This window comes from Hemiscyllium ocellatum, chromosome 43 (genome assembly GCF_020745735.1).
Source record: "Hemiscyllium ocellatum isolate sHemOce1 chromosome 43, sHemOce1.pat.X.cur, whole genome shotgun sequence".
Taxonomy (NCBI): domain Eukaryota; kingdom Metazoa; phylum Chordata; class Chondrichthyes; order Orectolobiformes; family Hemiscylliidae; genus Hemiscyllium; species Hemiscyllium ocellatum.
The window spans coordinates 5910776-5936575 of record NC_083443.1 but is presented as its reverse complement, the minus strand read 5'-3'; the positions used below and the strand labels follow the sequence as shown (position 1 = coordinate 5936575).

Sequence of the window (25800 nt, the reverse complement as noted above, 5' to 3'; positions counted from 1 at the left end):
CTAAAGTCAAGTTGACTAAGAAAGTTCCTGATGGACACTACGTGGTTCCTGATGGTCCATTCCGGGACACTGTCCGTGGTTCCTGTTGGTCAGTTCCAAGACATTGCCAGTGGTTCCTGATGGTCAGTTCCAGGACATTGCCAGTGGTTTCTGATGGTCAGTTCCAGGACATTGCCAGTGGTTTCTGATGGTCAGTTCCAGGACATTGCCAGTGGTTTCTGATGGACAGTTCCAGGACATTGCCAGTGATTTCTGATGGTCGTTTCCAAGACATTGCCAGTGGTTTATGATGAACAGTTCCAGGACATTGCCAGTGGTTTCTGATGGTCAGTTCCAGGACATTGCCAGTGATTTCTGATGGTCAGTTCCATGATACTCTGCCAATTGTTCTTGATTTTGAAAGTGACAAGTTATGGGGGCAGTTTTTATTTAAACTGAACAGGCCCCATGGTTTTATTATTAAAGGTATGGAGTACCAAACATGTCTTGTTGAACACAACATGAGAGTAGAGGTAAGCCATTCAGTCCCTCATGTGTCCTTCACTATTCATTAAGCATCAGCATCTATCCTCTCAAACCTTCTCCAAATCTTATGTATTTCAGTGATAACCACTTCTTAGTGTTCCAAATTCCAGAGAAATTGGCCAATTCTACTCGATGTCACTTCCTATTTCAGGGAATCTAGTGAATCTTCATTGTTCCCACTGTATGGCAAATATATCTTTGTGTATGGTGACCAAACTGTGCACAGTGCTCTGTGTAGTCACACCAATACCTTGTCTCATTGAATCCCAGGGCAAATGAGCATCACTACTGAGTGCCAGTCTCCTGCTTTTTCCCCAGAACCTTGCACATTGGATCATTACTTGAATAAAAGTAATGTCCCTCTTGGATGCCTGAGTTTGACCTGTCTCCATCCCATCCCACTACTGACTGTGTGACAACATTTCTTTCTCACGTCACATTGCCGCTTTAGCAATTTTTTGTTTGATTTTCATCGAATTTGAACGTAAAACAATGCCTTCTCATTCACGTTCCTTTTTACAAATGGGAACAGTTTCTCTTTCTACTCTACACCAATCCGCTCATTATTTAGAACAGCTCAATCAGTCACCTTCTCTCCAAGGAGAAGGGTCCCATCTTCTTCAATCTATCCTCTTCACAGAGTCACCTCTGCAGCCTCTTTGCATCTCCTCTCAGAGGGGCAGTGGCCCAACCTTAGGAAGAGATTTCCTAACTCTCAACAAAACTGAGGAGGAGAGAGACTGTACTTGAAGGGTGCATCATCTGTAGCTAACTGGGGAAGTTTAACTTCACTAGTAGGAAAATGTCTAAAAACAATTAATAGGCACATTGAAAAAGATGGATTAATTTGGAACAGTCAGCATGGATTTTTCAAGGGAAAATTATGTCTCATTAACTTGATGTAGTTTTTTGAAGAGGTAACAGCGAGGTTGATGAGGGTAATGTTGTTGATGCAGTGTGGGTGGACTTCCAAAAGCAATTTTGATAAACTTCCACACAATAGACTTGAGGAAAGTCATAGATCATGGAATAAAGGTCCAGTGACAACATGAATGCAGAATTGACTGAGTGACAGGAAATAGTGAGCAAAGGTAAATTGATCTGTTTTCGGCTGAAGTGGCATTTATAGTAGAGTTCTCCAGGGGTGGTATTGGGTCCCTTAGTTATCCTGATATATATTAATGATTGGAATCTTGGTGTACAGTGGGCAAGTTCAAAGTGTGCAAATGGGGGATTTATAAACTGAAAACTTGGAAGAATTACAAACTGTGTGGAGAACAGTATGGAACTCCAAAAGGACAGTGACAAATTGGTGGAGTGAGAAAATAGATATCAGATGAGGTTCAATGTGGAGAAAGATAAGGTGATGTATTCCCCTATTCCATGAGGTCAACCTGGCTGACCTTGTTAAAATTCCTACAGATAGTTTTCAAAATTTTGAATGGTCTGAACAGGGTGAATAGGGAGAGACTGTTTGTGTTTGTAAATGGATCAAGAACTGTGGGGCATAGTTTTAAAGTGTTTTGCAGAAGATGTTTTCACACAGCTAGAAGTTAGGGTCTAGAATGTACTGCCTGGGAATGTGGTGGAAATGGATTCAACTGAAGCATTCAAGAGAGGATTATTTAATTTTTAAAATTAAAGCAGTATCTAGGATTATGGGAAAATGGTAGGAGGTTGTGCCAATGTTAAAATGCTCAGTGAGCCAGTACAGACACAATAGGCTGAATAGCCTTCCTCTGCACTGTAACAATTCTGTGATTTAATGATGATGTTAAATACTGTGAATGTAAGTGGTAGTCAGAAGATCGGAACATTTTAGAAACCAGCAAAGGATGACCGAAAGGATTATAGCGAGAGATTGACTTGTGAGAGAAAACTAACAGGAAATATAAATGAACAATAACCGCTTCATCAAAGATATAATAATGAAAATGGGAGCTAAGACAAGAATAGTTTCTTGAGAAGATGAGCCAGGGGAATTAATCGTGGGAAATTAGAAAATGGCAGGGAGTTTGTATGTGTATTTTGTATCTGTCTTCGCAGTAAAAACTGCAAAAATATCACACAAGGATTGCAAAAAATCGAGAGACAAATGTGAGGGAGGAACCTCGAGCGTTCTCATCATCGCTAGTGAAAAATGACCAGGAAAGCTAATGAGGCTAAAGTTCCTGGGCATTCCTGCATTCTAGGGCCACAAATGAAGTGGCTGCATTTCTGGTCATCTTCCAAACTTCAAAGTTCCCTGGATTCTAGAAAGGTCACAGATTGAAAAAACAATGTAACACTTCCATTCAAGAAAGGAGGGAGACCCCCCAAAACTATGAGATTACAAGTCAATTAATCTAAAAGAAGATACTAGAATTCATTATTAAGGAGATAGTAGCAGAGCATTTAGAAAATCAGAATATGTCAGGCAGAGTCAACATGTTTTTGTGAAAGGGAAATTGTATTTGACATATTTATTGAAAATTCTTTGAAAATGTTAGAAGCAGGATGGATAAGAAAAAAGCAGATGTATTTGAATTATGATGTGCCTCATAAAAGGTGACTGCATTGGTATTGGGAGTAACATATTTGTATGGATAGAAGATTGGCTCACTAATAGGAAACAGTCAATAAAAATGAATCATTTTCAGGTTGGCAAACTGGGGACAGGGAACAACCTGGGGCCTCATATGTTTATGATCTAAATTAATAACTTTACAGTTTCCAACTGTATTTTAGCCAAATTTGGAGATGATACAAAGATGGATAGGAATGACAAGATGCAATTGATATACAGAGAGATAGATTAAGTAAATGAGCAAACAATTGGCACATAACATATAATTTGGGAAAATGAAACATTGTCCATTTTAGCAGGAAGAATAGAAAAGTGGAATATTAAGTGGAGCAACTGCAGAATGCTGTAGTACAGGTGGATCTGGGTGCCTTGTATATGTACCACAAACATTCAGCAGACTGTATAGTGCAAGGAGTAATTAGGAAGACAAATGGCACATTGGCCTTTATTCCAAAGGAGAAAGTGAGGACTGCAGATGCTGGAGATCAGAGCTGAAAATGTGTTGCTGGAAAAGCGCAGCAGGTCAGGCAGCATCCAAGGAGCAGGAGATTCGACGTTTCGGCAAGAAAGGCTTATGCCCGAAACGTCGAATCTCCTGTTCCTTGGATGCTGCCTGACCTGCTGCGCTTTTCCAGCAACACATTTTCAGCTTTTTTCCAAAGGGAATGGAATATAAAAGTAGGGAAGTCTGTGCAACTGTACAGGACATTGGGAAGACCCAACGCGCTCTCTCATTTTCTTTTCCTGCTGTGTGGATCCAAGGTTAATGTGTGGTGGAAGCTTCCAGAAGTGGAAGCACAGCAATCGACGTGCATGCGGTTTCCCAGTGGCTGGGTGGAGTTTGGAGAGAATGTTGATGAAACCACATCTGGAGCAAAAGCAGGAATAACTGGAGAAAGTGAGCAGCTCTGGGGAGAGAGAAACAGAGTCAACGCTTTGAGTCCAATGACCCTTTCAGAACTCTGGAGTACTGTATACAGTTTTAAAAAAGAATAAAATTGCAGCTTAGAGAAAGTTCACTCTGTGGATTCTTGGAATGAAAGGTTAGTTTTATGAAGAAAGGTTGCACAAGTTGGACCTATACTTATTGGTATTTAGAAGAATGAGAGGTGGTCTCACTGAAACAAGGTAAGGTTCTAAAGCCAGAGGCTGTTGGCAGGATCATGGCTGAACAAATTTCAGCTCTTAAGCACAAAAGGTGATTTAAGAAAGTATTGAAATCATGGATGGTTGTAATGTAGTGAATAAAGGGAAACTGTCTCAGTTGGAAGAAGTGAGACAATGATTTAGTGAGTTAAAACAGGAGGAAACGTTTTTTGTGTTAAAGTTATTATGATCGAGAATGTGCTGCCTGAGTTTCGTGGGAGTAGACACAGTAGTAGGTTTCTAGAATTGTTTGCCTGTTTCCTCATAGTTCCCACAAACCACCGCTTGTTACTACCCGAGAGTTTGGTTAAACTTCCCCTCGATTTCCATTTCTCTCTCGCTGATGCACATAGAGGTTGTTCCTGAGAGTGGAGAGTTACTGGAAGCAGTCACTACTTCTTATCAGTCCGAAAAGGTCTATCTCAACTGGTTTGTTCCCAATCCTCTGGGCCTTGGGTTTAGCTGCAGATTCTAGAATGTGACCAAAATCCTTGTGAAAATCCATACAGGGGACATCCACCCAATGTCCTCCAGTCGACATCTCAGTTACTCAGACTGAAGAACTCTATGTAGTTCCCCTGATGTGCTTTGTATTTGATAGGTACTGACTGTCTCTCTTAGCAGCCCATTTTTCAAATGGCTGCCAACTATGGCTTTGATGCCCTAATGCTCAGTAGCCCATCATGACACCACCTGAGGAGGTAGTTTCCAACTAATGGAGTCAGATATTTAAAACCGGAATGAGAAAGAATTACTTCTCTCAAAGGGTTGTGCATCTGTGGAATTCACTTCCCCAGAATTGGTGGATGCTGGGACATTGCATAAATTTAAGGAGGAGATCAGCACATTTTTAATTAGTAACGAGCTGAAAGGTTATGGAGAGTGGGTAGGAAAGATTGGATTTGAGGCCAAGATGGGATCAGCCCTGATTGTATTAAAAGACAGGTCAGGCTCGAGGGCTGAATGGCCTACTCCAGCTCCTAGTTCCTATATTCTCTCTGCTATTGTGAGTAAAAGAATTGGAATCCATTCTGAGTACTGCACTGTCCACTGGGTAATATAGGGATGCCCAATACCCTTCCTCCTCCTCCTCCCTCAGTGTTGCAGCTACCTATCAGAAAATCCAATACCAAAATACTTTGCTTTTCAGATGACATCCAGGTACGCTTCTATGAGGACGATGATAATGGATGGGAGGCCTACGGAGATTTTGGACCTACAGATGTTCACAGACAGGTAAATAAATCCCTGCAGTTCATTGAAATGCTCTCCTGATCATGAACATTTTGACCACAGGGTACCTGGTTTTGTGCATGTTCTCTCGCTGCTATACTCTGCCTTGCTGTCTGTTGCTGGGCTTTATCTTCTGGGACTGTATTCTGAATAGTGAAAAGTATGAAGAAGGGGAGAGAGAGAGAGATAGACAGACAGACATCCAGGTTTAACATCTGAGCACTAATTTGTAAACTCTGCCTCACTATTCCTAGCAACCCCAGCAGGTTGAAATACTTAGTTTCTGTGACCAATATCTGAACCCCTTTGAAACTTCAATCAAATCAGTGTTTCACCTTCTAACTTCCAGGCACAACAGATATTGTTTTATGCTTTCCTCATCTGGTGAAGCTACATTGCTCCCTCTCCAAGACCAGTACCTGAAGGACCAGATACACAGATAATCTCCAGCTGCTGAAGCATGCCGTTATTCTCATCCTTGAGATAAAAAAACCTTGTATTTTTTCACATGTTCTCTATCTGTTTGTTGACATTGTAATGATCTCTATGCCTGGAGCCTTTGGTGTCTCTGAATCTGTACTCTCATCATTTGCAAAGTTCCAAAGTGAATGACCTCACATTTACCTACACTGAAATAAATAGTCCACTTTTTTTTTATTGATCAATCCGTATCTCCTGGTAATTTTAGACTTTTGTCTGCATTGCTTACAATGCTGCCTTTTATTGAGTCACTAGTAGATTTGGAAATGTGTCTTTTTTTTCAGTTATTAATAAATAAATAGTTGAGAGGTCATTCCTTGCTGGACACCAGTACTCATCTCATGCTAAAGACAGTCACTCGCCATTATCCTCACCCACTGTCTCCTTCCTCTTAGCTAATTTGCCTTAAAGGACTCTTTTTTTTTTCTTTTGTTTTCTGTCTGTCTAACGCCTCATCTGAAAGAGGCACCTCCGAAAATGTGGCTTTCCCTTAGTACTGACCCTCCAACAGTGCAGCAGCCCCTCAGTGTTCATCCGCTGACTGTGCGGCACTCCCTCAACTCTGACAATGCAGCACTCCGTCAACAGTGACACTAACAATGCAGCACTCCCTCAACAGTGACGCTCTGTCATTGCAGTGCTCCCTCAGTTCTGACCCTCTGTCATTGTGGCGCTCCCTCAGCTCTGACCCTCTGACAGTGTGGCACTCTTTCAGTACTTCACTGGAGCATTAGCCTGATTGATGTGCTTGGAATTTCCAGTTGAGTTTTGAAGCTCTTCCCTCTCATGGGGACAAGATTTGGTTTTTTTGAGCTATTGCAGTTTAATGAGCAGGATTCCAGTCTGTCTAATGTTCACCAGATATTGCCCATTTATAAGTTACTGTTTGGTAGCTGTGCAAATATCTGGAAATGTGATTTCTTTATGTGTTTTGTTTATTGCTCAGTTTGCCATTGTTTTCCGGACGCCACGATACTGGAATATTGATATTGAGAAACCAATCACCGTTTTTGTCCAACTGAAGAGGAAGAAAGATGGAGAAACCAGTGAGGCCAAGGCATTTACGTATTGCCCTCGAGTGGAAGGTAAGGCTGTAGTCCTGGTCTGGAGCTGGGGGGCCCAGATATACTCTCACTGGCAGAGAAACTTCCAATTGCTGTTTGAGAGGTCAACAAATAAAACCTGAGACTTTGAAAGAAAACGGGAAGCATATTTTAAAAATAGCTTTATTGCAACCTCAGGACATCTCAATGTGATTGAGCTATTTTGCGAATTGCAACTAAACTGACAGATGATTATCACACAGCGACCTCCTACAGATAGAAAACGACCCAGTTTTTACTTGACCCGTGTTAGTGTTTGCCAGAGTCTCGATGGTAGTTGTTTCCCTCAGGGGAGAAGAGGTAAGAATCCTCAGGATCACTTTCCAATCTTCAGGCCTTTGTTCAGAACTTTGTACTCAATTTACACCCCTGCAGGACTAAAAGAAAAGCAAATTTTGTTTTGAAAAACTTTGTATATCAAATCAGTACTGCAGCCCTATGAGCTCTCTGTCCAGTCACACTGGTTATGAAGTGCATATTGAGTTTGGCAATCTTGCTCCTTGTTTTGAGTAGGGAGTGACAGTAGGCAGGTTCAGAGTGAGCTGGAAATTCCAGGCCTAAGTGATGAGCTGATCTCAACCCAAAGTGTAACCATGACCCCTCAAGACAGCCCAGCCAATTATCCACAAAGATTATTTCTCCCTGTGGGAGAGTATGACCAGAGGACATGCTCTCCGAATAAGGAATTGCATATTTGAGGAATTTCTTCACTCAGTGTAGTGAATCTGTGGAAATCATTGCAGCCTTTCTCCTTGTCCTGTGTGGCCTCACCCCTTCTTGCCATAAAACCGTATGACAGATTAGCGGTAGTAGGCCATTTGGCCCATCAAATCTACTTTGCCTTTCAATGAGATCATGGTTGATATGGTAATCCTCAACTCCAATTTTCTGCCTTTACCTTAGATTTTCAGTCAGGAAAGGAATCAATTATCTCAACCGAGGACATACTATATGACCCAGCCCTGACTGCCCTATGAGATTCACTACACTGAGTGAAGAGATTCTTCCTTATCTCTGATTTAAATGTGCAATTTCTTATTCTGAGATTATGTCCTCTGGTTACAGACTCAACCACAAGGGGAAGGCATCTTTGTTATGACCAGTGTGTCCAACATTGGAGAGAAAGCTCACAGAGCTGCAATACTGATTGATCCACTAAGTTTTTTTCAAAAATACTTTTTGTTTTGCTTAATCTCCCTCCAGTTAGATATTAATGGGAGAAGGGGCGGATTGTGTTTGTGCAAATGCTGATTTAATGGGCAGCCATTTGCATCACTCTTTTATTTTCCTTCCAACAGACAAAGAAGAAGTCCATCGGAAAAGGCAGAAGAGACTCCCTCACTTCTCGGATCATTTTGGCGGAGCAGGCTCATCAGGGGGAGCTGCAGGATTTGGTGGAAGAGGAGGGGGAGGAGGTGAGGGCTGAATTTTAATCTTGTTTGAATCCCTTTATCAGGAGATGGAGACCAGTGGCTGGAAAACTACGGAGGAGGATGGGGACAGGGGAAGGGAGTGGAGGCTGAATGAACGAGGGGGAGATGATGTTATCTTGTGTGGAGCAGCTGGCCAGTTGACTGAATGGTGAGCTCCATGAGTACACTCACGACCTCTGCTGCTCTCTTTACAGGTTATAATTTCAACTCTATTGGCTTCATGAACAGTTTTGGGAACCCACACTGCACATTCCAACAGGGAATGCAGCACTCCGGGGGACCACAGGGGTGTATGGAACTAACCACTGGGCAGAGCCTCCAGCACGCCACCTCATCACAACACACAGCCCAGAATGCAGACACCTCTTCAGGGGAGGCCCACCAGTTCCTCACTCGTTCAGGTAGGTGAGATGGTACATTCAGAGGATGCAGTGTACCAGAACTATCAGAAAGACATTGACAGGACTCTGCAAGGGATCCTGGAGAAGAGGCATTGAATTAGGGGAAGGCACAGCTGCTTCATGAGTGTGAGAATTGTCAGGGTTTCCCTAGTAGTTGGTGATGGGAAGGTGAGTCACATGAGGTCGGTTCTCTACCCCATGTCGATGAATTTGAGTTTGTGGGAGTGGTGACCGGGTTTGAAGGTGGGGTGTGTGTTGAGGCAGAGGAGCTGGTGCACAGAAAAGAAGTAAAGATCCTAATGAGGCTGTGAAGTGGGGAGGGACTGATTGAGGAGGAAATGAATTGGGAGGGTTCGGGTATACATTAATGTAGCACCTCAGGTGGATTCAACCATTAATAAGCGACATCGAATTCTGCATTGTGCTGCAAAAGTATAAAAGTTTATACAGAATAGTACATCAAAATAAAGTCTTAAGTGATGGTCTTCAAACTAAGACAAGCAACCTTTTGATAACGCAGCACTCCCTCAACAGTGAGCTCTGACAGTGCAGCGCTCCCTCAGCACTGACTTTCCGACAATGTGGCACCTTCTCAGTACTGACCCTCCGAAGTTATGGCGCTCCCTCAGCACTGACCCTCTGCCAGCGCAATGCTCCCTCAGCACTGACCCTCTGCCAGCGCAATGCTCCCTCAACACTGACCCTCTGCCAGCGCAATGCTCCCTCAGCACTGACCCTCTGCTAGCGCAATGCTCCCTCAGCACTGACCCTCTGCTAGCACAATGCTCCCTCAGCACTGACCCTCTGCAAGTGCAATGCTCCCTCGGAAGGGACCCTCTAATGGTATGGCACTCCTTCAGTACTGACCATGTACTATACTGGAACTAGCAGGTCGTGTAGATCCCTGTAGATGTAGCAGCTGCCTTCATCATGAGCAGCAGTGAGTTTGCATGGCCATACAAGAGGCCGCATCCTGCCTGTTACAGTGCACACAGTTTTTACAGACTGCGCAAAGAATTTTGTGTTCATTTTTATATTACCTGTCAATTTATCCCCTTTTGCCAATCTCATTGTTCAATCAATTGCATCTCTTATTATATTTGGTCTGGCTCTTGCTTAAATAATTTACCTGATGTGTATCATACTTTCGTTTCACCATTTTCTCTGTTTCCAAGGAGCTCAAGCCTTGGCTTCTCCTTGTTGAAATGAACTTGTATCAGAAATTGTCTTGTCCAATTGAGAAGTATTAGCTTAAATTTATGCTAAAGTTGATAAAATCATATAGTACAGAAGTAGCCCTTTGGCCCATTGAGTCTGTACAGCCAAAAAAGATACTGCTACCTGTATTATTCCCAAATTCCCATTCTAGACTCATAACTGTGACTCATTCTCCGCTCTAACTTGAATCAGAAACCAGTCCTTTAAATTGGAAAATTGCCAGCCACTCTACTCTTCAGCAAGGTGTGACAGGAAACCAGAAGATTGCAGACCAGAGAGTCTAACAATAATTGTTGAGAAATTGCGTGTAGAACAACGGAACTCCTTTTTAAAGCTGATCAAAGAAACTTGACCTAGGTTTGTGGAGGATAGGCCATTCTTGCTGAAATGTATTGAATGTATTCAAGAGGTGACTAAAATTGTAGACCAGGGATATCTCTGCATGTTATTGGTGTGTCTGTCTGTGTCATTTATATGAACTTCCAGAACTCATTTACAAAAATGCCTCATCAGAGATTGTTGGCAAAGGTGGAAGCTTGTAGGATTGAAGACAAATGATTGGCCTGTTAGGAAATGGGCTGAGTATTGGGAGATCCAGAGCTGGGTAATGGGCACAGTGGTGTCCTGCACTGAACTTATGATCTTGTGTTTATACTACCAAACTATTCACTGTATTTAACAATGTGATTGTGTAGAAAATCATGTTGAATCAAAGTTTACTTAGAGGTAAGTGATATTGTACACAGAGTGGATTGAAACATTAAAATTACCAAGACATATTGACAGACTGAGAAGGAGCAAAACTTTGACTTAATATAATTCAAAGTAGGCAAGTGTGACATCATCCAGTTTGGACTTGAACGATGCACTTTTGGGAATGGGGGTGGATTAGTGGGGGTGGAGGAAATCCCGGTAAATAAATAATTAAATTATCATGAACATGTCCAGAAAATGATTCAAAAGGTTAGGGGAATGTTGGTCTTTATATAGAGGAGGAGAAATTTGATGCTTGACTTATATAAAATCCTGCTTAGAGCAGGGCACCAGTGAGAACGAAGTATTGGCTTTGGAGGGAGTGGAGTGAAGATTTACTACAATAAAACATGAAACCAAAGGTTAAATGACAAGAAGAGATTTCCATAAACTAGTTTATGGGGTCATATGAGGGAGAATTGACACAGTATACTCTTTCTGCTTTTGGGGCATCAAGGATGTGAGGTCATAGTCTAAAGATTACAGCCAGACATTTCAATAGTGAAATTAGGAAATACTTTTAAGCATTAGGGATGATAGAAATTTGGGACTCTTACCTGTAAATTTGTTAATTGTAAAAGAATTTTGCAAATTAGTGTTAGCTGAAGGTATCATGGAATATGGAGCAAATTAGCCAAAGCTACTGAGAGAAATAAGCCAAATTAGCGAAAGTACTAAGGGGCATGTTCAGGTGTATATAATTAAGCTATGACCTCACTGAATGACGGAACGGGCTCAAGGACTTGCACGGCTCTCCCATGTTAGAATGTGGAGCCTGTTTAGTGGGAAATGCTGGTCACTCATTTTTCCCTCTATCTACAGAGCAATTTCTTCACTTGAGAGCTCTACAGATTACAGAGCGTACAGCCCAAGCTTTGTTGGACTATGCCATCACTGGGGACGTCCGCATGCTATTAGCTGTCCAGAGACACCTGACAGCTATTCAGGATGAAAATGGAGACACGTAAGTAATTGTATTTTTTCCTGAAACAATGTGTTTATGGTCATGTCTCCTTGGTGATATGTTTTTGATGATGGATCTATCCGGTGGTATGATTACAGTGATGTATATGATTCCATTAAAGACTGAAGAAAAATATGAACTTCCCAGTGCCGTGCATAGTTACGTAATGAGATTTCGCATCTCAAGACTTTTACAACCATAAACAAATTAAAATCAACATTGACCAAACATTAGTTTGCATGTAATTACTACATTACAGCTAAAGCTATTGTCAGCATTCACTTCTTAACATCACTGAAAACCCCAAACTATACTGATACTTACTCCACACTCTCAGCAGGAGTCACTCTCAGTCTTGTGTATGAAATTCCTGAGCTTCTCCTTGCTGCACTAGGGTGAAATTTCCAGTGTCCTTTTAAAAGCTGTCCTCTTCATTCAGTCTTTTGAATACAAATGGATTCCCAGTAACAAGGTACACTCTTAAGATTCCTCAATTCTTAACTCTTCTTCAAGCAAGGTTTCAGAAAACCCTCATCAGTCCTTGCTTGGATGAACCCAAAAGTAGTCCATAAGACAATAAAATACATAAGAGCAGATGCAGACCATTAGTCCCATCGAGCTTGCTGAGCCATTCAATGTCCTCAATAATCTTCAACTCCACTTTCCTGGCTTTTCCCCATCACCTTTGATTCTCATCTTAAAAATCTGTCTATCTCAAACGTGAATGTACTTAATGATCCAGCCTTGACAGCCCTCTGGTTTAAAGTATTCCACAAATTCACTACCCACAGACCGAAGAAATATCTCCTCATCTCTGTCTAAAATGGAAACCCCTTATTTTGAGATTATACCCTCTGGTCCCAACCTTCCTACAACCTCTCCACATCTACTCCAAGTCCCCTAAGTGTATTTCAATTAGGTCATCAGTTCTTCCACCAAACTGCAACGAGTACTGGCTCAACCCACTCCACCTCTTGTTATAAGAATATCCCTCCATACCCAGGAGCAGCTGAGTGAATCTTCTCTGGACTGCCTCCAATTCCAGCATAACTTTCCTTAAGTACTCCCTTTCTTTTGACTGGCTGTTGTGGACCAGACCAGACCCCCATCAAAGAAGGTGACCTACGCCCTAATATTCCAGGTGTGATGTGACTTTTCAAACCAATTGACCTTAAGTAAAACACAATTTACTTAAACATGATAGTTAAAATACAAACAAAAGAAAGAGGAATTTAGAATAACAACTAATAACAAAAACCTTAACTGAAAAATAGATACAGTACTCATTAATAGATTCATTCCATAAGTACTCCCCTTGGGAAAAGGGTAACTTCAGACACAGATTCTTATATGCAGTTTTCCAATCTAGGAGGGAATAACATCAAGAGAGATTTCAGTGAATGTAGCAGCTAGGAATCATTTTACTGAAGCTCCCAACTCTTCTGAATGCTACAACTAGAAAAAACTAGAAAGCTTGCTTTGTGAAAGCTGGCCACGCCCCTTCCATCATTTCAGCTGTTTTTTTAACAAAAAACATAAAGATCTGTTCTGTTGATTTAGGCCGTCTCCCATAGGCACTTTGGCACCTCTACCTTTTCAACTTCTCTTCAAAAAAACCCAAGACAAAGCAATCTTTTTCAAGTGACAGCATCATCAGGCTGGCAAAGGAGCACCTGCTTAGGCCTCCTCCCCAAAATCTTACCATCTGATTGATTTTGAGAGTCTGTTGGCAGTAAGACCAGGTCCTTTCTCCTTTGTCTCCTAGTTTTCGAACTTGCAGCTGACTTTGAGTAGGTTTGATTTATGTTTCTTGTCTCCATAATGAGTAGATCATGTGGGTTGGTCTCCAGGCAGACTCGTTATCAGGTTACACAAATAGCACAGATGTCCCACCCCCTTCTCCAAGCAACTCCATTTTACCGCAGATTAAAGGAGACTATCTAAAACATATCATCTTATAAAGTCCAAAGCTCTCAACAACAGCATTGAATGTGAAAAGAATTGAGAAAGATTTGGGAAAATAAATAGGAAAGAAAGAGTTTTGGAGAGCAGCAGGGTTAGTGCTATCCCAGTTCCGAATTATCCTAGTTGACTTTGGCATCTTGTGCCCATCTTTGCCGCGTTTGTGGACTTGTCCAAGAACTGACTGGGAAGTAAATATCAATTCCACATTGTGGAGGCTGGGATTTGGAGGTGATATATTATACCCACTGAGGAAAGGTGATCACAGAGGGAGGAGCCAATTCAATTTGTACCCCTCCCCCAAATCAGGTCAAGGTAATGTCTCAGTGCCATCTGAGGCTGGCACTCTGTTCCCGATTGTATTAGCAGACAGTGCTGGGCTGCGCTATTAATGGGGTCTCCTCTCTCGACAGCTCATTACATTTAGCCATCATCCATCAACAGCCTCTGGTGGTTCAGCAGCTGCTCCAGGTTATCGTCAGTATTCCAGGGCAGAACATCATCAACATTCCTAATGATCTACGTCAGGTCAGTGTTTGAATGTCATCGGCATTCCCAATGATCTATGTCAGGTCGGTCTCTGCACATCAGCATTCCCAGTGATCTACATCAGATCAGTCTCTGTACAAGAATATTCCCAATGGTCTCTTTAAACCTCTATTACTAAAGCTTTGGTCATTTGGTCGCTTTTGTGGCTCAAGTGTCATATCTGGTTTTGGAATTGCTTTCCTTTGCAACTGACATCTACTTAGATTAAAGCTGATTTTATGTTTACATGCCTATCCTTCCAGTCTTTTTAATGTCAACTGGCATCTTACTACATTTCACCTCAATTAGTTAACCATCAAGTTGCTGTACACAGAAGTATGGCTCTTGTATTTCCAGTTCCTAAGTCCACATCGCTGAAGGTGTCACATTCAAATATGGCAAAGATAGCATAAACATATATAGCAAGCAAGGCCACAGGGATTACATATACAATGATGCTTCCTCAATACTGCTTCCATCAGACCCTCCAGGACAGGTATGGCATAGGATTATATTATGGAGTGAAGCCCCCAAGAAACACTCCCAGTTCAGGGATAGCATGAAGTTAGCACAGCAAATCAAACACTCCAAGACAGGTACAGCATGGAGTTAGATATAGAGTAAAGCTCTCTCTATTCCCATCGAATGCTCCCAGGACATGTACAGCACAAGAAAAGCTGCAGAGTAAAGGTCCCTCAACACTATCCCCATCAAACCATCCCTGAACAGGTACAGCATGTTATGTTATAGAATGAAGCTCTCTCCACACTTGTCCTCATGAAACACTCCTAGGACAGGGTCAGCATAGGGTTAGATACAGAGTAAAATTTAGACTGCACTGTACCTCATCAAGCACTCCCAGGAACGGGATAGCATGGGGTTAAATAGAGAATAAACCTCACGCAGTGTACCCCATCAAACGCAACCAGGACGGAGACTGAATAGGGTCAGCAGTTTGGTCACTATGCTGTAAGCCTAAAACATTTTGTGATTGTTTTGTTTTCTCTATCCTAGACTCCTTTGCACCTTGGAGTAATCACCCAGCAACACAGGATTGTTGAGCTTCTACTCACTGCCGGGGCTAATGCCACCATTTTGGATCGTCATGGAAACTCTATCCTCCACCTTGCTCTCCACAGAAAAGATGAGAAAATGGTGGAATTATTGCTGGAACATGTCAAGCCTCAGGCCCTCGGCAAGCTGATGAAAATGCCAGACTGTAATGGTACGTCCTGCATGAAAGATGTTCATCAACACATTGTTAAAATGTCCACCACCCGGTCTGATGCAAGCTGCCAAAATGCACAAGCCAAGGTTTGACCCCTAGCGTTGGTGGAGTTAACTGATTTTCCCTCCAATGCTGGGACCATTGCAATTTTCCCAGTTTTCCATGTATTCCAGAAAGGTTGGGATTCCTGCTTCTGATCTTCACATACAATCCTGTGTGCAGCTGTGAGAGTGAAGAGTACCTGTGCCTGTGTGTTACTGTGTCCGCATCCCCAGGGTTCTTCTGGTCTTTCAGTAGCTATGCCCAGCATGGTTTGATACCACAGGATATAAAGGAGATCAAAAATAACCCAAGACATCCACCTATTTTGTGAAGTAGAATCACAGCCAATGTGTAACATAATATCTTTCTTAGCTGAAAATGTGTTGCTGGAAAAGCGCAGCAGGTCAGGCAGCATCCAAGGAGCAGGAGAATTGACGTTTCGGGCATGAGCCCTTCTCATGCCCGAAACATCGATTCTCCTGCTCCTGAGATGCTGCCTGACCTGCTGCGCTTTTCCAGCAACACATTTTCAGCTCTGATCTCCAGGATCTGCAGTCCTCACTTACTCCCATAATATCTTTCTTAGCCAATCATAGAGTGTCCATTTTTAACTGACTGTGCCTGATCTGTTTCTTTCTCCAGGGTTGTACCCAGTACATCTGGCAGTGAAAGCCATGAATAAAAATTTGGTGCAAGTTCTGCTGGACAAAGGGGCCGATAAAGATGTGGCTGAACAGAAGAGTGGCCGAACGCCCTTGCACTTGGCTGTGGAGGTCAAGAGTCTGAATCTGGCTGCGCATCTCTTGTTGGAAGTAGGTCACTTTGGACAGCTACTATAGTAACAGTGTCTCTGCAGTTGGACACAGGGCACTCACCCCATCTCATCCTTATTACCCCCGCATTTGCTCGGCAGGATGCCAATGCAGCCTGTTCTGGCTTTTTCAGTCAGTAAGGGAGAAGGCAGGAGAGTGGAGTTGAGGATTATCGGTCATGATCCCATTAAATGACAGAGCAGACTCAATGGACTCTGCTCCTACATGTTATAATCACCAAGGACACAGTGTGCGCTCCAGGGGCTCCCCAGGTGAAGTTTTCCAGGTGTATACCAGCGTGCAATATTGGTCGCTAGCCAGCTGGAATCCTTAAAGAGAGCTTAATGAATAATGGGGCGATTATACCAGAAATCCAATGAATGAGCTACAATATTCTGCATGTCTCGGTGTTTATAGAGGTAGGGATCTTGTCACTTCAACTGCTTATGAAATGGTTAAAGTTTAACATCCATATTTTGTAAGTCAGAAACCCCCCTAGCCCCCACCGCCAATGCTGTTGCTCTACCAGCTTCCTTCATATATCCCTCACTAAGGTTAGTCCCCAACAAAGTTCTCACAGCTTTTTATGCATCTTTATTTCAGTTTTTGACACCATAAGTCCATCACAAATTACTCTGTGTGCTGCTTTATCTTATTGTTTTCTGATTATTATCAATCCTTCCTTCTCTCTTTGTCTGTGTCCCATTCTCATTTCCCCTTGATTTTCTATTTGTTCTTTCTATTGTTATTTTGTCACTCTCTCGCTTACACATTCTTTCTCTCACACTCATTTTTTCATTCCCGAACACATGCTTTCTCTTATGCACGTATAAGAGGTATTTAGATGTGCACAAGCCAAATTCCAGAATAAAGGATTAGAATAGTTAGGCATTTGTTTATGGGCGGCATGGCTAGAGGTCTCTATAACTGTATGCGACCTTTCTTTTCTTGTACACTCTCTTGCTTTCTCTCACTGCACCCACTGACATGCTCTTGTTCATTAAACGGAGAGAAATTAAAGGTACATTAACTCTGATTTCTTTCCACAGATGCTGCCACACCTACTGAGCTTTTCCAGCAAATTCTATTTTTGTTTCTGATTAATAGCATCCACAATTCTTCTGGTTTTTATTTGCACTTGTTCATTGTCCCTCTCCCTGACCCTCAGTACTCTTGGGGCTGGATTAGGTTTTGCATTTAAGACAGTATGTTTGGGAGCAGCTGGAAACAGCAATTGGAACCAGTTCCCTGAGGAATGGAGCTCCCAGTCTGAGTCAGAAAGAACCTTTCAAATTAAGAGAGTGAAGACACTTGGTTTGACTGTGCTGCTGAAAGGACCAACTGCTGATCTGTTTGCAACTTGCAAATCCTAGTGCCAGGTAGACAATTCTAATAACGATTTGTTGCTGTTTGTCCTAGGCTGAAGTGGAGGTGGACCGGCCTACATTTGAGGGGAACACTGCTCTTCACTTGGCTGCAGGATACGGTCTCCCAGCCCTCACAGCCATGCTACTGACTGCAGGTTTGTCACAAGGACATCTGTTCACTCCTGTTCTCGACACTTGATGGAGCCAAATCTTCCTCTGAGCCGCAGCATAGATTAGTCACCATATGAGATTCTCTGCGTGTCTGAATGTTGTAGTTTCAGAAAACTCAGGAAAGGATAGTTTAATTGTCATTCGATTTCTACCTTGCTGAGACTGTATCTTTCATTTGAGCCTCAGTCGTACATAAAATCCTGTTCGGGGGAATGATGCCAATATCCTTACTGTTGGGGGCCTTTGACCTTGCACACAAGTATGATCCAACACAAAGCTTCCTCCCCTCCACCCCACCTCCCGACCCAGTCTCAACCTCTCCCAATCTCTGCTCCTCTCCTCTGTCTGATTAAATTCCCAAACCCTCTATCCAACCCCCCCACCTCAGGGACAGCTTACCAATTGTGGGCACTTAGGATATATTAGTGAGCGATTTGTCTGACTTTAATCTTCATCTCTCCCACCACCAACTCCAGGAGCTGATAAATACGCAGAAAACTATGAACCCAAAATAAATTCAGAGGAAGAGGATGAATCGGATCAGGAGATCTGCCATGGGCACACGCCTCTCGACATCACTGCCTGCGAGAAGGTATGTGAACAACTTGAAGAGGGATCAGACCGTCCAAACAGCAGCTCAATTAGATTGCTAGCCTAATTTTCAACAATGCAATCTCTATCGATCCAATATCGTCCTTCTAGTGTTAGTATTGATCCATTCTGTGCCCCCTCTAAGTTCCTTCCTCTAGAATGGTGCCCATAACTGAATGCAAGACTCCACATCAGGTTTAGTCAAATCTCTCTGCACCTTCCGCCCTGTTGTATCTCCGCCTTGTTGAGGTAAAAGGATCATCCCATTAACATTTTTGATTTTTTTTATATACCTGGGCTACAGGTATTTCCCATTTTCTGTAAACAGGTTCCCAAGTAGCTCAGTTCCTCCATAATTCTGTCTTCAGTCTAAAATGGATGACACTACATCTCCACATTAGACCCCATGTGCCACAGTTTTGACTACTCATTTATCTTTGTTACTTAACCAATATATTCCTGTATTACATTCTGCCTCTATTTTCATGAGCAGAAATGTAACAGAGGAACATGTTGATTAGGTGTCAGGCAGCCTAGTACCATTGGGAAACCGAGAATTAAGGGCTGGCAATGATTGGTCAAAAGGTAGCTTGGTAATTGAACTCAAAGATGGCTGACACATGAAACGGCAAACGTTGCAATCTTCATAACGTTTGAGCACTAAGGTCTTGGTTTTGATTCAAATAGAATGGACCTTTTACTGTGTTGCGGAAACTGATTATCTCTCTGACTCTGTACAGGTTCGTGATATTTTACTGGGAGAAACTTCGAAATGGAAGGAAGGGAATCGACAGTTACCTGAACGTCAACAAGGTAATTGCTCACCCTGCCTCTCAATCTTACCCCTGGTCACCATGTGCTCAGTGACTAACCTCTCCAGCCACTCTGCTGCAGAGCAAGTCATATGCACAGCTGCTCACAGCTTTTCTTTTACTCTTTAGTAAGTGTCTCCATTCCACATCTAATCTTAGGCAAAAGGTAGAAGATTGAGACTGTTCCTGATCTGAGCTAATAACTCAATACTTGATTCGTGTCCCTGATCTCAGTTCAGGAATGCTATGACCAATATGCTTCTCTTTGTCAGACTATGTAGGCAAAGTAATTCTGAATTTTGTCTCAATTCCAAGGAACACGTTTGACTTGGCCCCCTCCCTCGAACTGCACCTCACTTCTCCTGTGTGTGCGATGTTTCTGGTTTGCCATTTTGTCAGTAAATGGTACCAACGTGCTTAGACAGGAGAGAGGCATTTATGTAGAGCCTATGATATTGACTGGAACAAATCTCATGCATGTGGTCAAGGAACAGAAGAGTATTTTAGGCTCCTTCAAGGATGCTGCACTCAATTACTGTGCATGTATTCCAACAAAGAAGTTGATCCAGTTCTAGAAAATAAGTGAGGAAAATAACTGATGGAAGTATCGGAGAAGAATCAGGAAATCGTGATCATAATATGGTTAGGTACAGACCTTGAGTGTTAGGGTTAGTGTGGAGTGTGGAGTCAGAGGGGGCTCAGCTACCTACCCGAGTCTTGGCTCATTGCTGTTTAAACTGTTTTGAGGTAACCAGGCCTCCCTCACTGTGAATCGATGGGACCAGGCTTCTCAGTAGTGATCTGTTTCACTGTCACTGATCTGCTTCAGGTTGCAGAGTCTGAAGATACAGCTGAGGTTTCAGGGACATATCTGAACCCAGGGCAGTTCCTCTGCATGTTTCAATGATGTCCTGTAGGGTGTTTTTGAGGTCTTGGTTATTTGGACTGTAAACTAACTGCTGGCTCACGTTTCCTCACAGGCAGTATTGCATCGCTGGGTTCCGAAACCCTGGGAGAGCTGAACAAAGTCTTAAACCAGGAGGTGTCCGGGTCGGACTGGATGAAACTGGCAGAGAATCTAAATCTTGGCTCTCTCACTGAGTTACTCAAAAGTGCCAAGTCTCCGAGCAAGTCACTCTTGGATAATTTTGATGTATGTTTGTCTGGTATTCATTGTATTGACACAAACTGTTGGCCTCAGCACAGCAACACAACGGGAAAATGTCAGATTTGCTTATAAAGATTAATCACCTTTAGTTATTCCTTCAGTCAAATAATCGGGGCTCCTGAGGGTCTATGTTAACAAAGTCAGAGAATCATAGAATCCTAACCAAACGCTAACCCCATTTCCCTGCACTTGCCCAATATCCTTCTCAATCTTTTCTATCCATGTATTTGTCCAAATGCCTTTTAAATGTTTTGAATGTACTCATCTCAACCACTTCCGCTGCCCACTCATTCCATATGCATACCATTGTACGTAAACAAAATTTGCCCCCAGGTTCCCTTTTAGTCTTTCGCCTCTAACCTTAAACTGCTGCCCTCTCATCCTCGATTCTCCAACCCTGGGAAAAAGACTGAGTGCATTTACCCTATCCACGCCTCTCATGATCTTACAGAAGTGTATAAGATCCCCCCCCTCAGTCTCCTACGCTCTAATGAAAAAACAAAAATCCTAGCTTATCCAACCTTTCCCTTTCACTCAGACCATTGAGTCCTGGCAACATCCTTGTAAATTGCTTCTGCACTCTTTCCAGTTTAATAACATCCTTCCCGTAGCAAGGTGACCAAAATTCGACACAATACTCCCAAGTATGGCCTCACCAACATCCTGTATAGCTACAACATAACTTCCCAACTTCTATACTCAATGCCCTGACTGATGAAGGCCAGTGTGCCAAAAGTCGCCTTCACTGCCCTGTCTACCTGTGACTCCACTTTCAGAGAACCGTGCACCTGAACTTCAAGGTTCCTCTGTTCCACTACACTCCTTAAGGCCCTACCATTCACCATGACACTCTGACCTTGATTTGACTTTCCGAATGCACGACCTCACACATATCTCTATTAAACTCCATTTGCCATTTATCAGCCCACTTCCCCAGCTGATCAAGGTCCTGCTGCAATTTCCGATAACTTTCCTCACTCACTGTCCTCTTATTTTGGTGTCATCTGCAAACTTGGTAATCACCTAGAAGAAAGTAAGGACTGCAAATGCTGGAGATCAGAGTCAAAGAGTATGGTGCTGGAAAAGCACAGCTAGTCAGACAGCATCTGAGGAGCAGGAGAATAGATGTTTCGAGCATAAGCCCTTCATCAGGAATGAGGGGGTGGCCCAAAGGGTCTGAGAGATAAATGTGAGGGGGGTGGGGGTGGGGTTGGGGGGAGGATAGCTGGGAATGCGATAGGTAAATAGAGGTGGGGGGGGTGATGGTAATGGATGAAGAAGAGGGTGGAGCAGATAGGTGGGAAGGAAGCTGAACAGATAGGACAGTTCAAAAGGGCAATCATGCCTTGTACATTCTCATTCAAATCATTGATATAGATAACAAACAGTAATGGGCCCAGCTCTGACCCCTGAGGCACTCTACTAGTCATAGGCCTCCAGTCCAACAAACATCCTTCCATTATTACCCTCTGCTTCCTCCCATTGAGCCAATTGTTTATCTCATTTGCCACTCCCCCTGGATTCCATGCGATCTAACCTTTCAAAACAGCCTACTATGTGGAACCTTATCAAAGACCTTACTGAAATTTATATGGATGACATCTATTGCCTTGCCCTCATCAACCTTCCTGGTCACTTCATCAAAGGACTCTCAAATTTGTGAGGCATGATCTTCCACACACGAAGCCATGTTGATTACTTCTAATCAAACTCTGTCTTTCCAAATGCATGTATATTTTATCTCTCATAATCTTCTCAAGTAACTTACCTACCAGATTTTTATTTGCAGCCCTTCTTCAATGAGGCACGCCATTTGCTACCCTCCAGTCTTCCGGGACCTCAGCCCTGGCTAACGATGATAGAAAGATATCAACCAGGGTGCAATTTCTTCTCTAGCCACTTGCAGTGTTCTTGGATATACCTGGTCAGGACCAGGAGGTTTATCCACCTTCATACATTCTAATATGTCCAACACCACCTCCACTGTGATATGGACTGTCCCCAAGATATAACCATTAACTTCCCCAAGTTCCCAAGTCTTCATGTCTTTCTCCATGGTAAACACAGGAGAAATATTCAGTGAAGACCTTACCCATCTCCTGTGCTCCTACACATACATGTCCACTTTGGTCCTTGAGGGGTCCTATTTTCTCTCTTTCTCTTTTTCCTTTTAATATACTTAAAGAACCTCATTGAATTTACCCTAATCTTCTCAGCCAAGGCTATTGCGTGCCCCCTTTCTACCCTTCTGATTTCCTTCTTCAGTAAACTTCTGTATCTTTTTTTAAACCTCCATGGATTCCCTTGATCTGCCTGTACCTGAGCCTCCTTTTTATCTGGTCAAAGTTTCAATGCCTTTTATCATCCAGGGCTCCCTATTCCTCCCAACCTTGCCCTTTACCCTAACAGGGCTATATAGACCATGAACTCACTTTTCAAAGCCTCCCACTTGCTAGTGGTCCCTTTGCCTGTAAACAAACTACTCCAATCAACCCCTGCAAGCTCCTGTCTAATTCCACCAAAATTCACCTAGCCCCAATTTAGAATTTGAACCCGTGGACCAGTTTTGTCCCTCTCCATAAATATTTTAAAATTAATAGAACTGTGGCCACTGGTACTAAACTGCTTCCCCACTGTCACCTCAGTCACCTGTCCTGCCCTGTTTCTCAAGAGCAGGTTGGGTTTTGCCCCTTCTTGAGTAGGAGCCTCTATATACTGCTTGAGGAAACTTTCCTGAATGCACTTAACAAATTCCATCTGTTACGGACCAGGTGAGAGCCCCTTCAAACACTTTAAGGTAGTCCAGATCCGAACTTTTTCTTATTTTAAAGGCAGATGTGAAGTGGATATTCCAGGTGTGATGCAGCTGGTCAAACCACTCCCACTCAGCTTTAAGCAAAACAGAGTTTACTTAAACACTACCATTGAAACATGAACAAAAAAAAAACAGAATTTAGAATAACTTATTTACTTGAAAACTCAGCTGACTTGATACTGCAAATGAACTAAGAAGCTGTTCCAATTCCAGTAACATCCCATAAATATACCCTTTGGCAAAAGGTAAATTCAAACACATGTTCTCACACACAGGAAAGATTTCAGAGAGAAAACTCGGGCAGGAATCATCTGCTAAAGCATGAAACTATTTCTCTGCACTGCAGCAGCTTCTAACTGCCTGTTAAAACAAAACCAAACTAGAAAAATCCTGAACTGGGAGAAATAGCCACTCCCCTGCCATTGTTAAAGTAGACAATTTGGCACCTCTGCCTTTACGACCTCTTTTGGAAAAAAAAGGACAAAATAATCTTTTTAAAGAGACAGCAGTATCACACACTCCATCTAACCTAAGACCTAGCCCTATGGCAGTCCCAGTCTATGTTCGAAATTGTGTTTTATGAGAAGAGTCCTACTTGGTAATTGTGAAATGTAGCTCCTGTGTTCAATGGCTAGTCTGTACCCAATACTTGCAGCAAAAGAAGTGCTACACCTTGCTCCATCTTGTTTTCTCACTTTCCCAATGGAACCCATCCCTCCTGTGTCCATCAAAGCCACTGGTCAATGGGGAAGAGTCTAAGGGGATGCACAGAAGGCATTTGTTGTTAGTCCATTATACATTAGTAGCAAAAATGGGGAATGTGACTGAGTCATAACCATGTGATATGTCTAGGATCAGAGAGCATAATCACAAGAATAAGGGGTTAACCATTGATGACACAGATGACAAGGAATTTTTCCTAAACTTTAATGAATCAGTTATAAATTCTTTACCACAGCGGAGTCATAGAGTCATACAGCATGGAAACAGACCCTTCAGTCCAACTTGTCCACGCTAAACAGACATCCACTTTTGACATGGTCCCATTTGCTAGCATTTGGCCCAGGTCCCTCTAAATCCTTTCTATTCATATACCCATCCAGATGCCTTTGTAATTGTATCCACCTCGACCACCCTCTCTGGCAGGAGTGTAGAGGCTAAGTATTAAGTATATTCAAGGCTGAAATAGTTTTTATCAGTAAGGGACTCCAGGGTTATGGGCAAAAAGGCAGGAAGGTGTAGTTGAGAATTATTATATCAGTCACAATCTTGTTGAATGGTGGAGCAGACCAATGAGCTGAATGACTGACTGTTTCTACTATAATTTATGGTCTCATCAGTTTAGAGGAAGTAAAGAAATATTGTGCAAGTATATGGGGATAAAGCAGGAGATTGACACTAGTTCATGATGCTTCTTTAAAGAGCTGGTGCAGGCACAATGGGCCTAATGACCACCTCTTGCACTGCAACAATTTGGTGATTCTGCAAAATGGTTAGAGTCAGGATAAAGAGAACATACTCTGATTTTTGGAATGTGAATAGTGAAGTTCTCTATGGCCTTAGCCCTTCACCATATATATTAATGACGTATAGAGAATTCGGTAGTAAAAGGAGAATTCTGTAGGTAAGGAGAAAGTGAGGATTGCAGATGTGGAGGTCAGGGTCGAGAGTGTGGTGCTGGAAAAGCACAGCAAGTCAGACAGCATCCAAGGAGCAGAAGAATTGACATTTCAGGCCTAAGCCTTTCATCAGGAAATTCTGCAGCTACGCTTGAAAATGACACTGTTAGGAGGGTGCAGATGGGACAAGAAAATTACCAAGGGACATGGACAGGATTAAAACAAGGCCAGCGTATGAAAAGTCTGGTGGGATGATTATCAAAGAAGTAGAAATTCCCTTTCCAAAAGAAAACACACTTTGCTCTGGTTTAATTGTGCTGAATTTGTTGCCTTCACAAAGCTAAATATATCCATCCTGTGCCGTGATGTCCAGATTCAAACACAGTATTTAGAGATAAAGGCTAATATTTCATTTAGCTGCTTGATTGTATATCCTGTCCATGACCTGTGTACATTCATCAGAATTATACCAGGCAGAGAGCCTTAAACCAGAAGGCCAACTTTTGAGGCAGTGAATTCCAGTTTCCTATGATGATCTCTTGCCAGACTTCTCTTTCACTGCCCTGTCTCATTCCTGTAAATTCACACTATGATTATCCAGTGGGGCATTGTGTTTACTCATTGACAGAACATGGAGTGGTTTCAACTGTGCTGATGTGATAGATGAATATTGAAAAGTGAAGATGCAAATCTCTCTCTCGGTGTCTCTCCAGATTTCGGGTGGAACGATCGAGCAGTTGGTTAACGCACTACAGTGTTTGGGATTGAAGACGGCTGTGAATATAATCCAGAAAACAGAAACATATAAAGCACTTCAGTTGTCAGGTATATGTTGTGTGCTGTTAAAGCGAAGGAATATTGCT

General features: G+C 42.6%; 2 protein-coding genes across 3 annotated transcripts in view; one reads left to right on the top strand and one right to left on the bottom strand.

Moving 5' to 3' along the window:
* LOC132835107 (leucine-rich repeat-containing protein 20-like) overlaps positions 1–13545 on the bottom strand; it is a 93967-nt gene extending 80422 nt beyond the window's left edge. Inside the window, exon 1 of the mRNA XM_060854427.1 lies at positions 13525–13545. The gene's annotated coding sequence lies outside the window, so the exon portion shown is untranslated. The remainder of the gene's footprint in view (positions 1–13524) is intronic.
* LOC132835106 (nuclear factor NF-kappa-B p100 subunit-like) overlaps positions 1–25800 on the top strand; it is a 64617-nt gene that overhangs the window by 37252 nt on the left and 1565 nt on the right. For both annotated transcript variants that reach the window (XM_060854422.1, XM_060854423.1), the window contains exons 10-22: positions 5388–5473; positions 6897–7035; positions 8352–8468; positions 8681–8887; positions 11681–11822; positions 14198–14312; positions 15327–15537; positions 16225–16394; positions 17814–17916; positions 18409–18524; positions 19264–19336; positions 20316–20488; positions 25651–25762. In XM_060854422.1, coding sequence (XP_060710405.1) covers positions 5388–5473; positions 6897–7035; positions 8352–8468; positions 8681–8887; positions 11681–11822; positions 14198–14312; positions 15327–15537; positions 16225–16394; positions 17814–17916; positions 18409–18524; positions 19264–19336; positions 20316–20488; positions 25651–25762 — 1764 coding nt within the window. The remainder of the gene's footprint in view (positions 1–5387; positions 5474–6896; positions 7036–8351; positions 8469–8680; positions 8888–11680; positions 11823–14197; positions 14313–15326; positions 15538–16224; positions 16395–17813; positions 17917–18408; positions 18525–19263; positions 19337–20315; positions 20489–25650; positions 25763–25800) is intronic.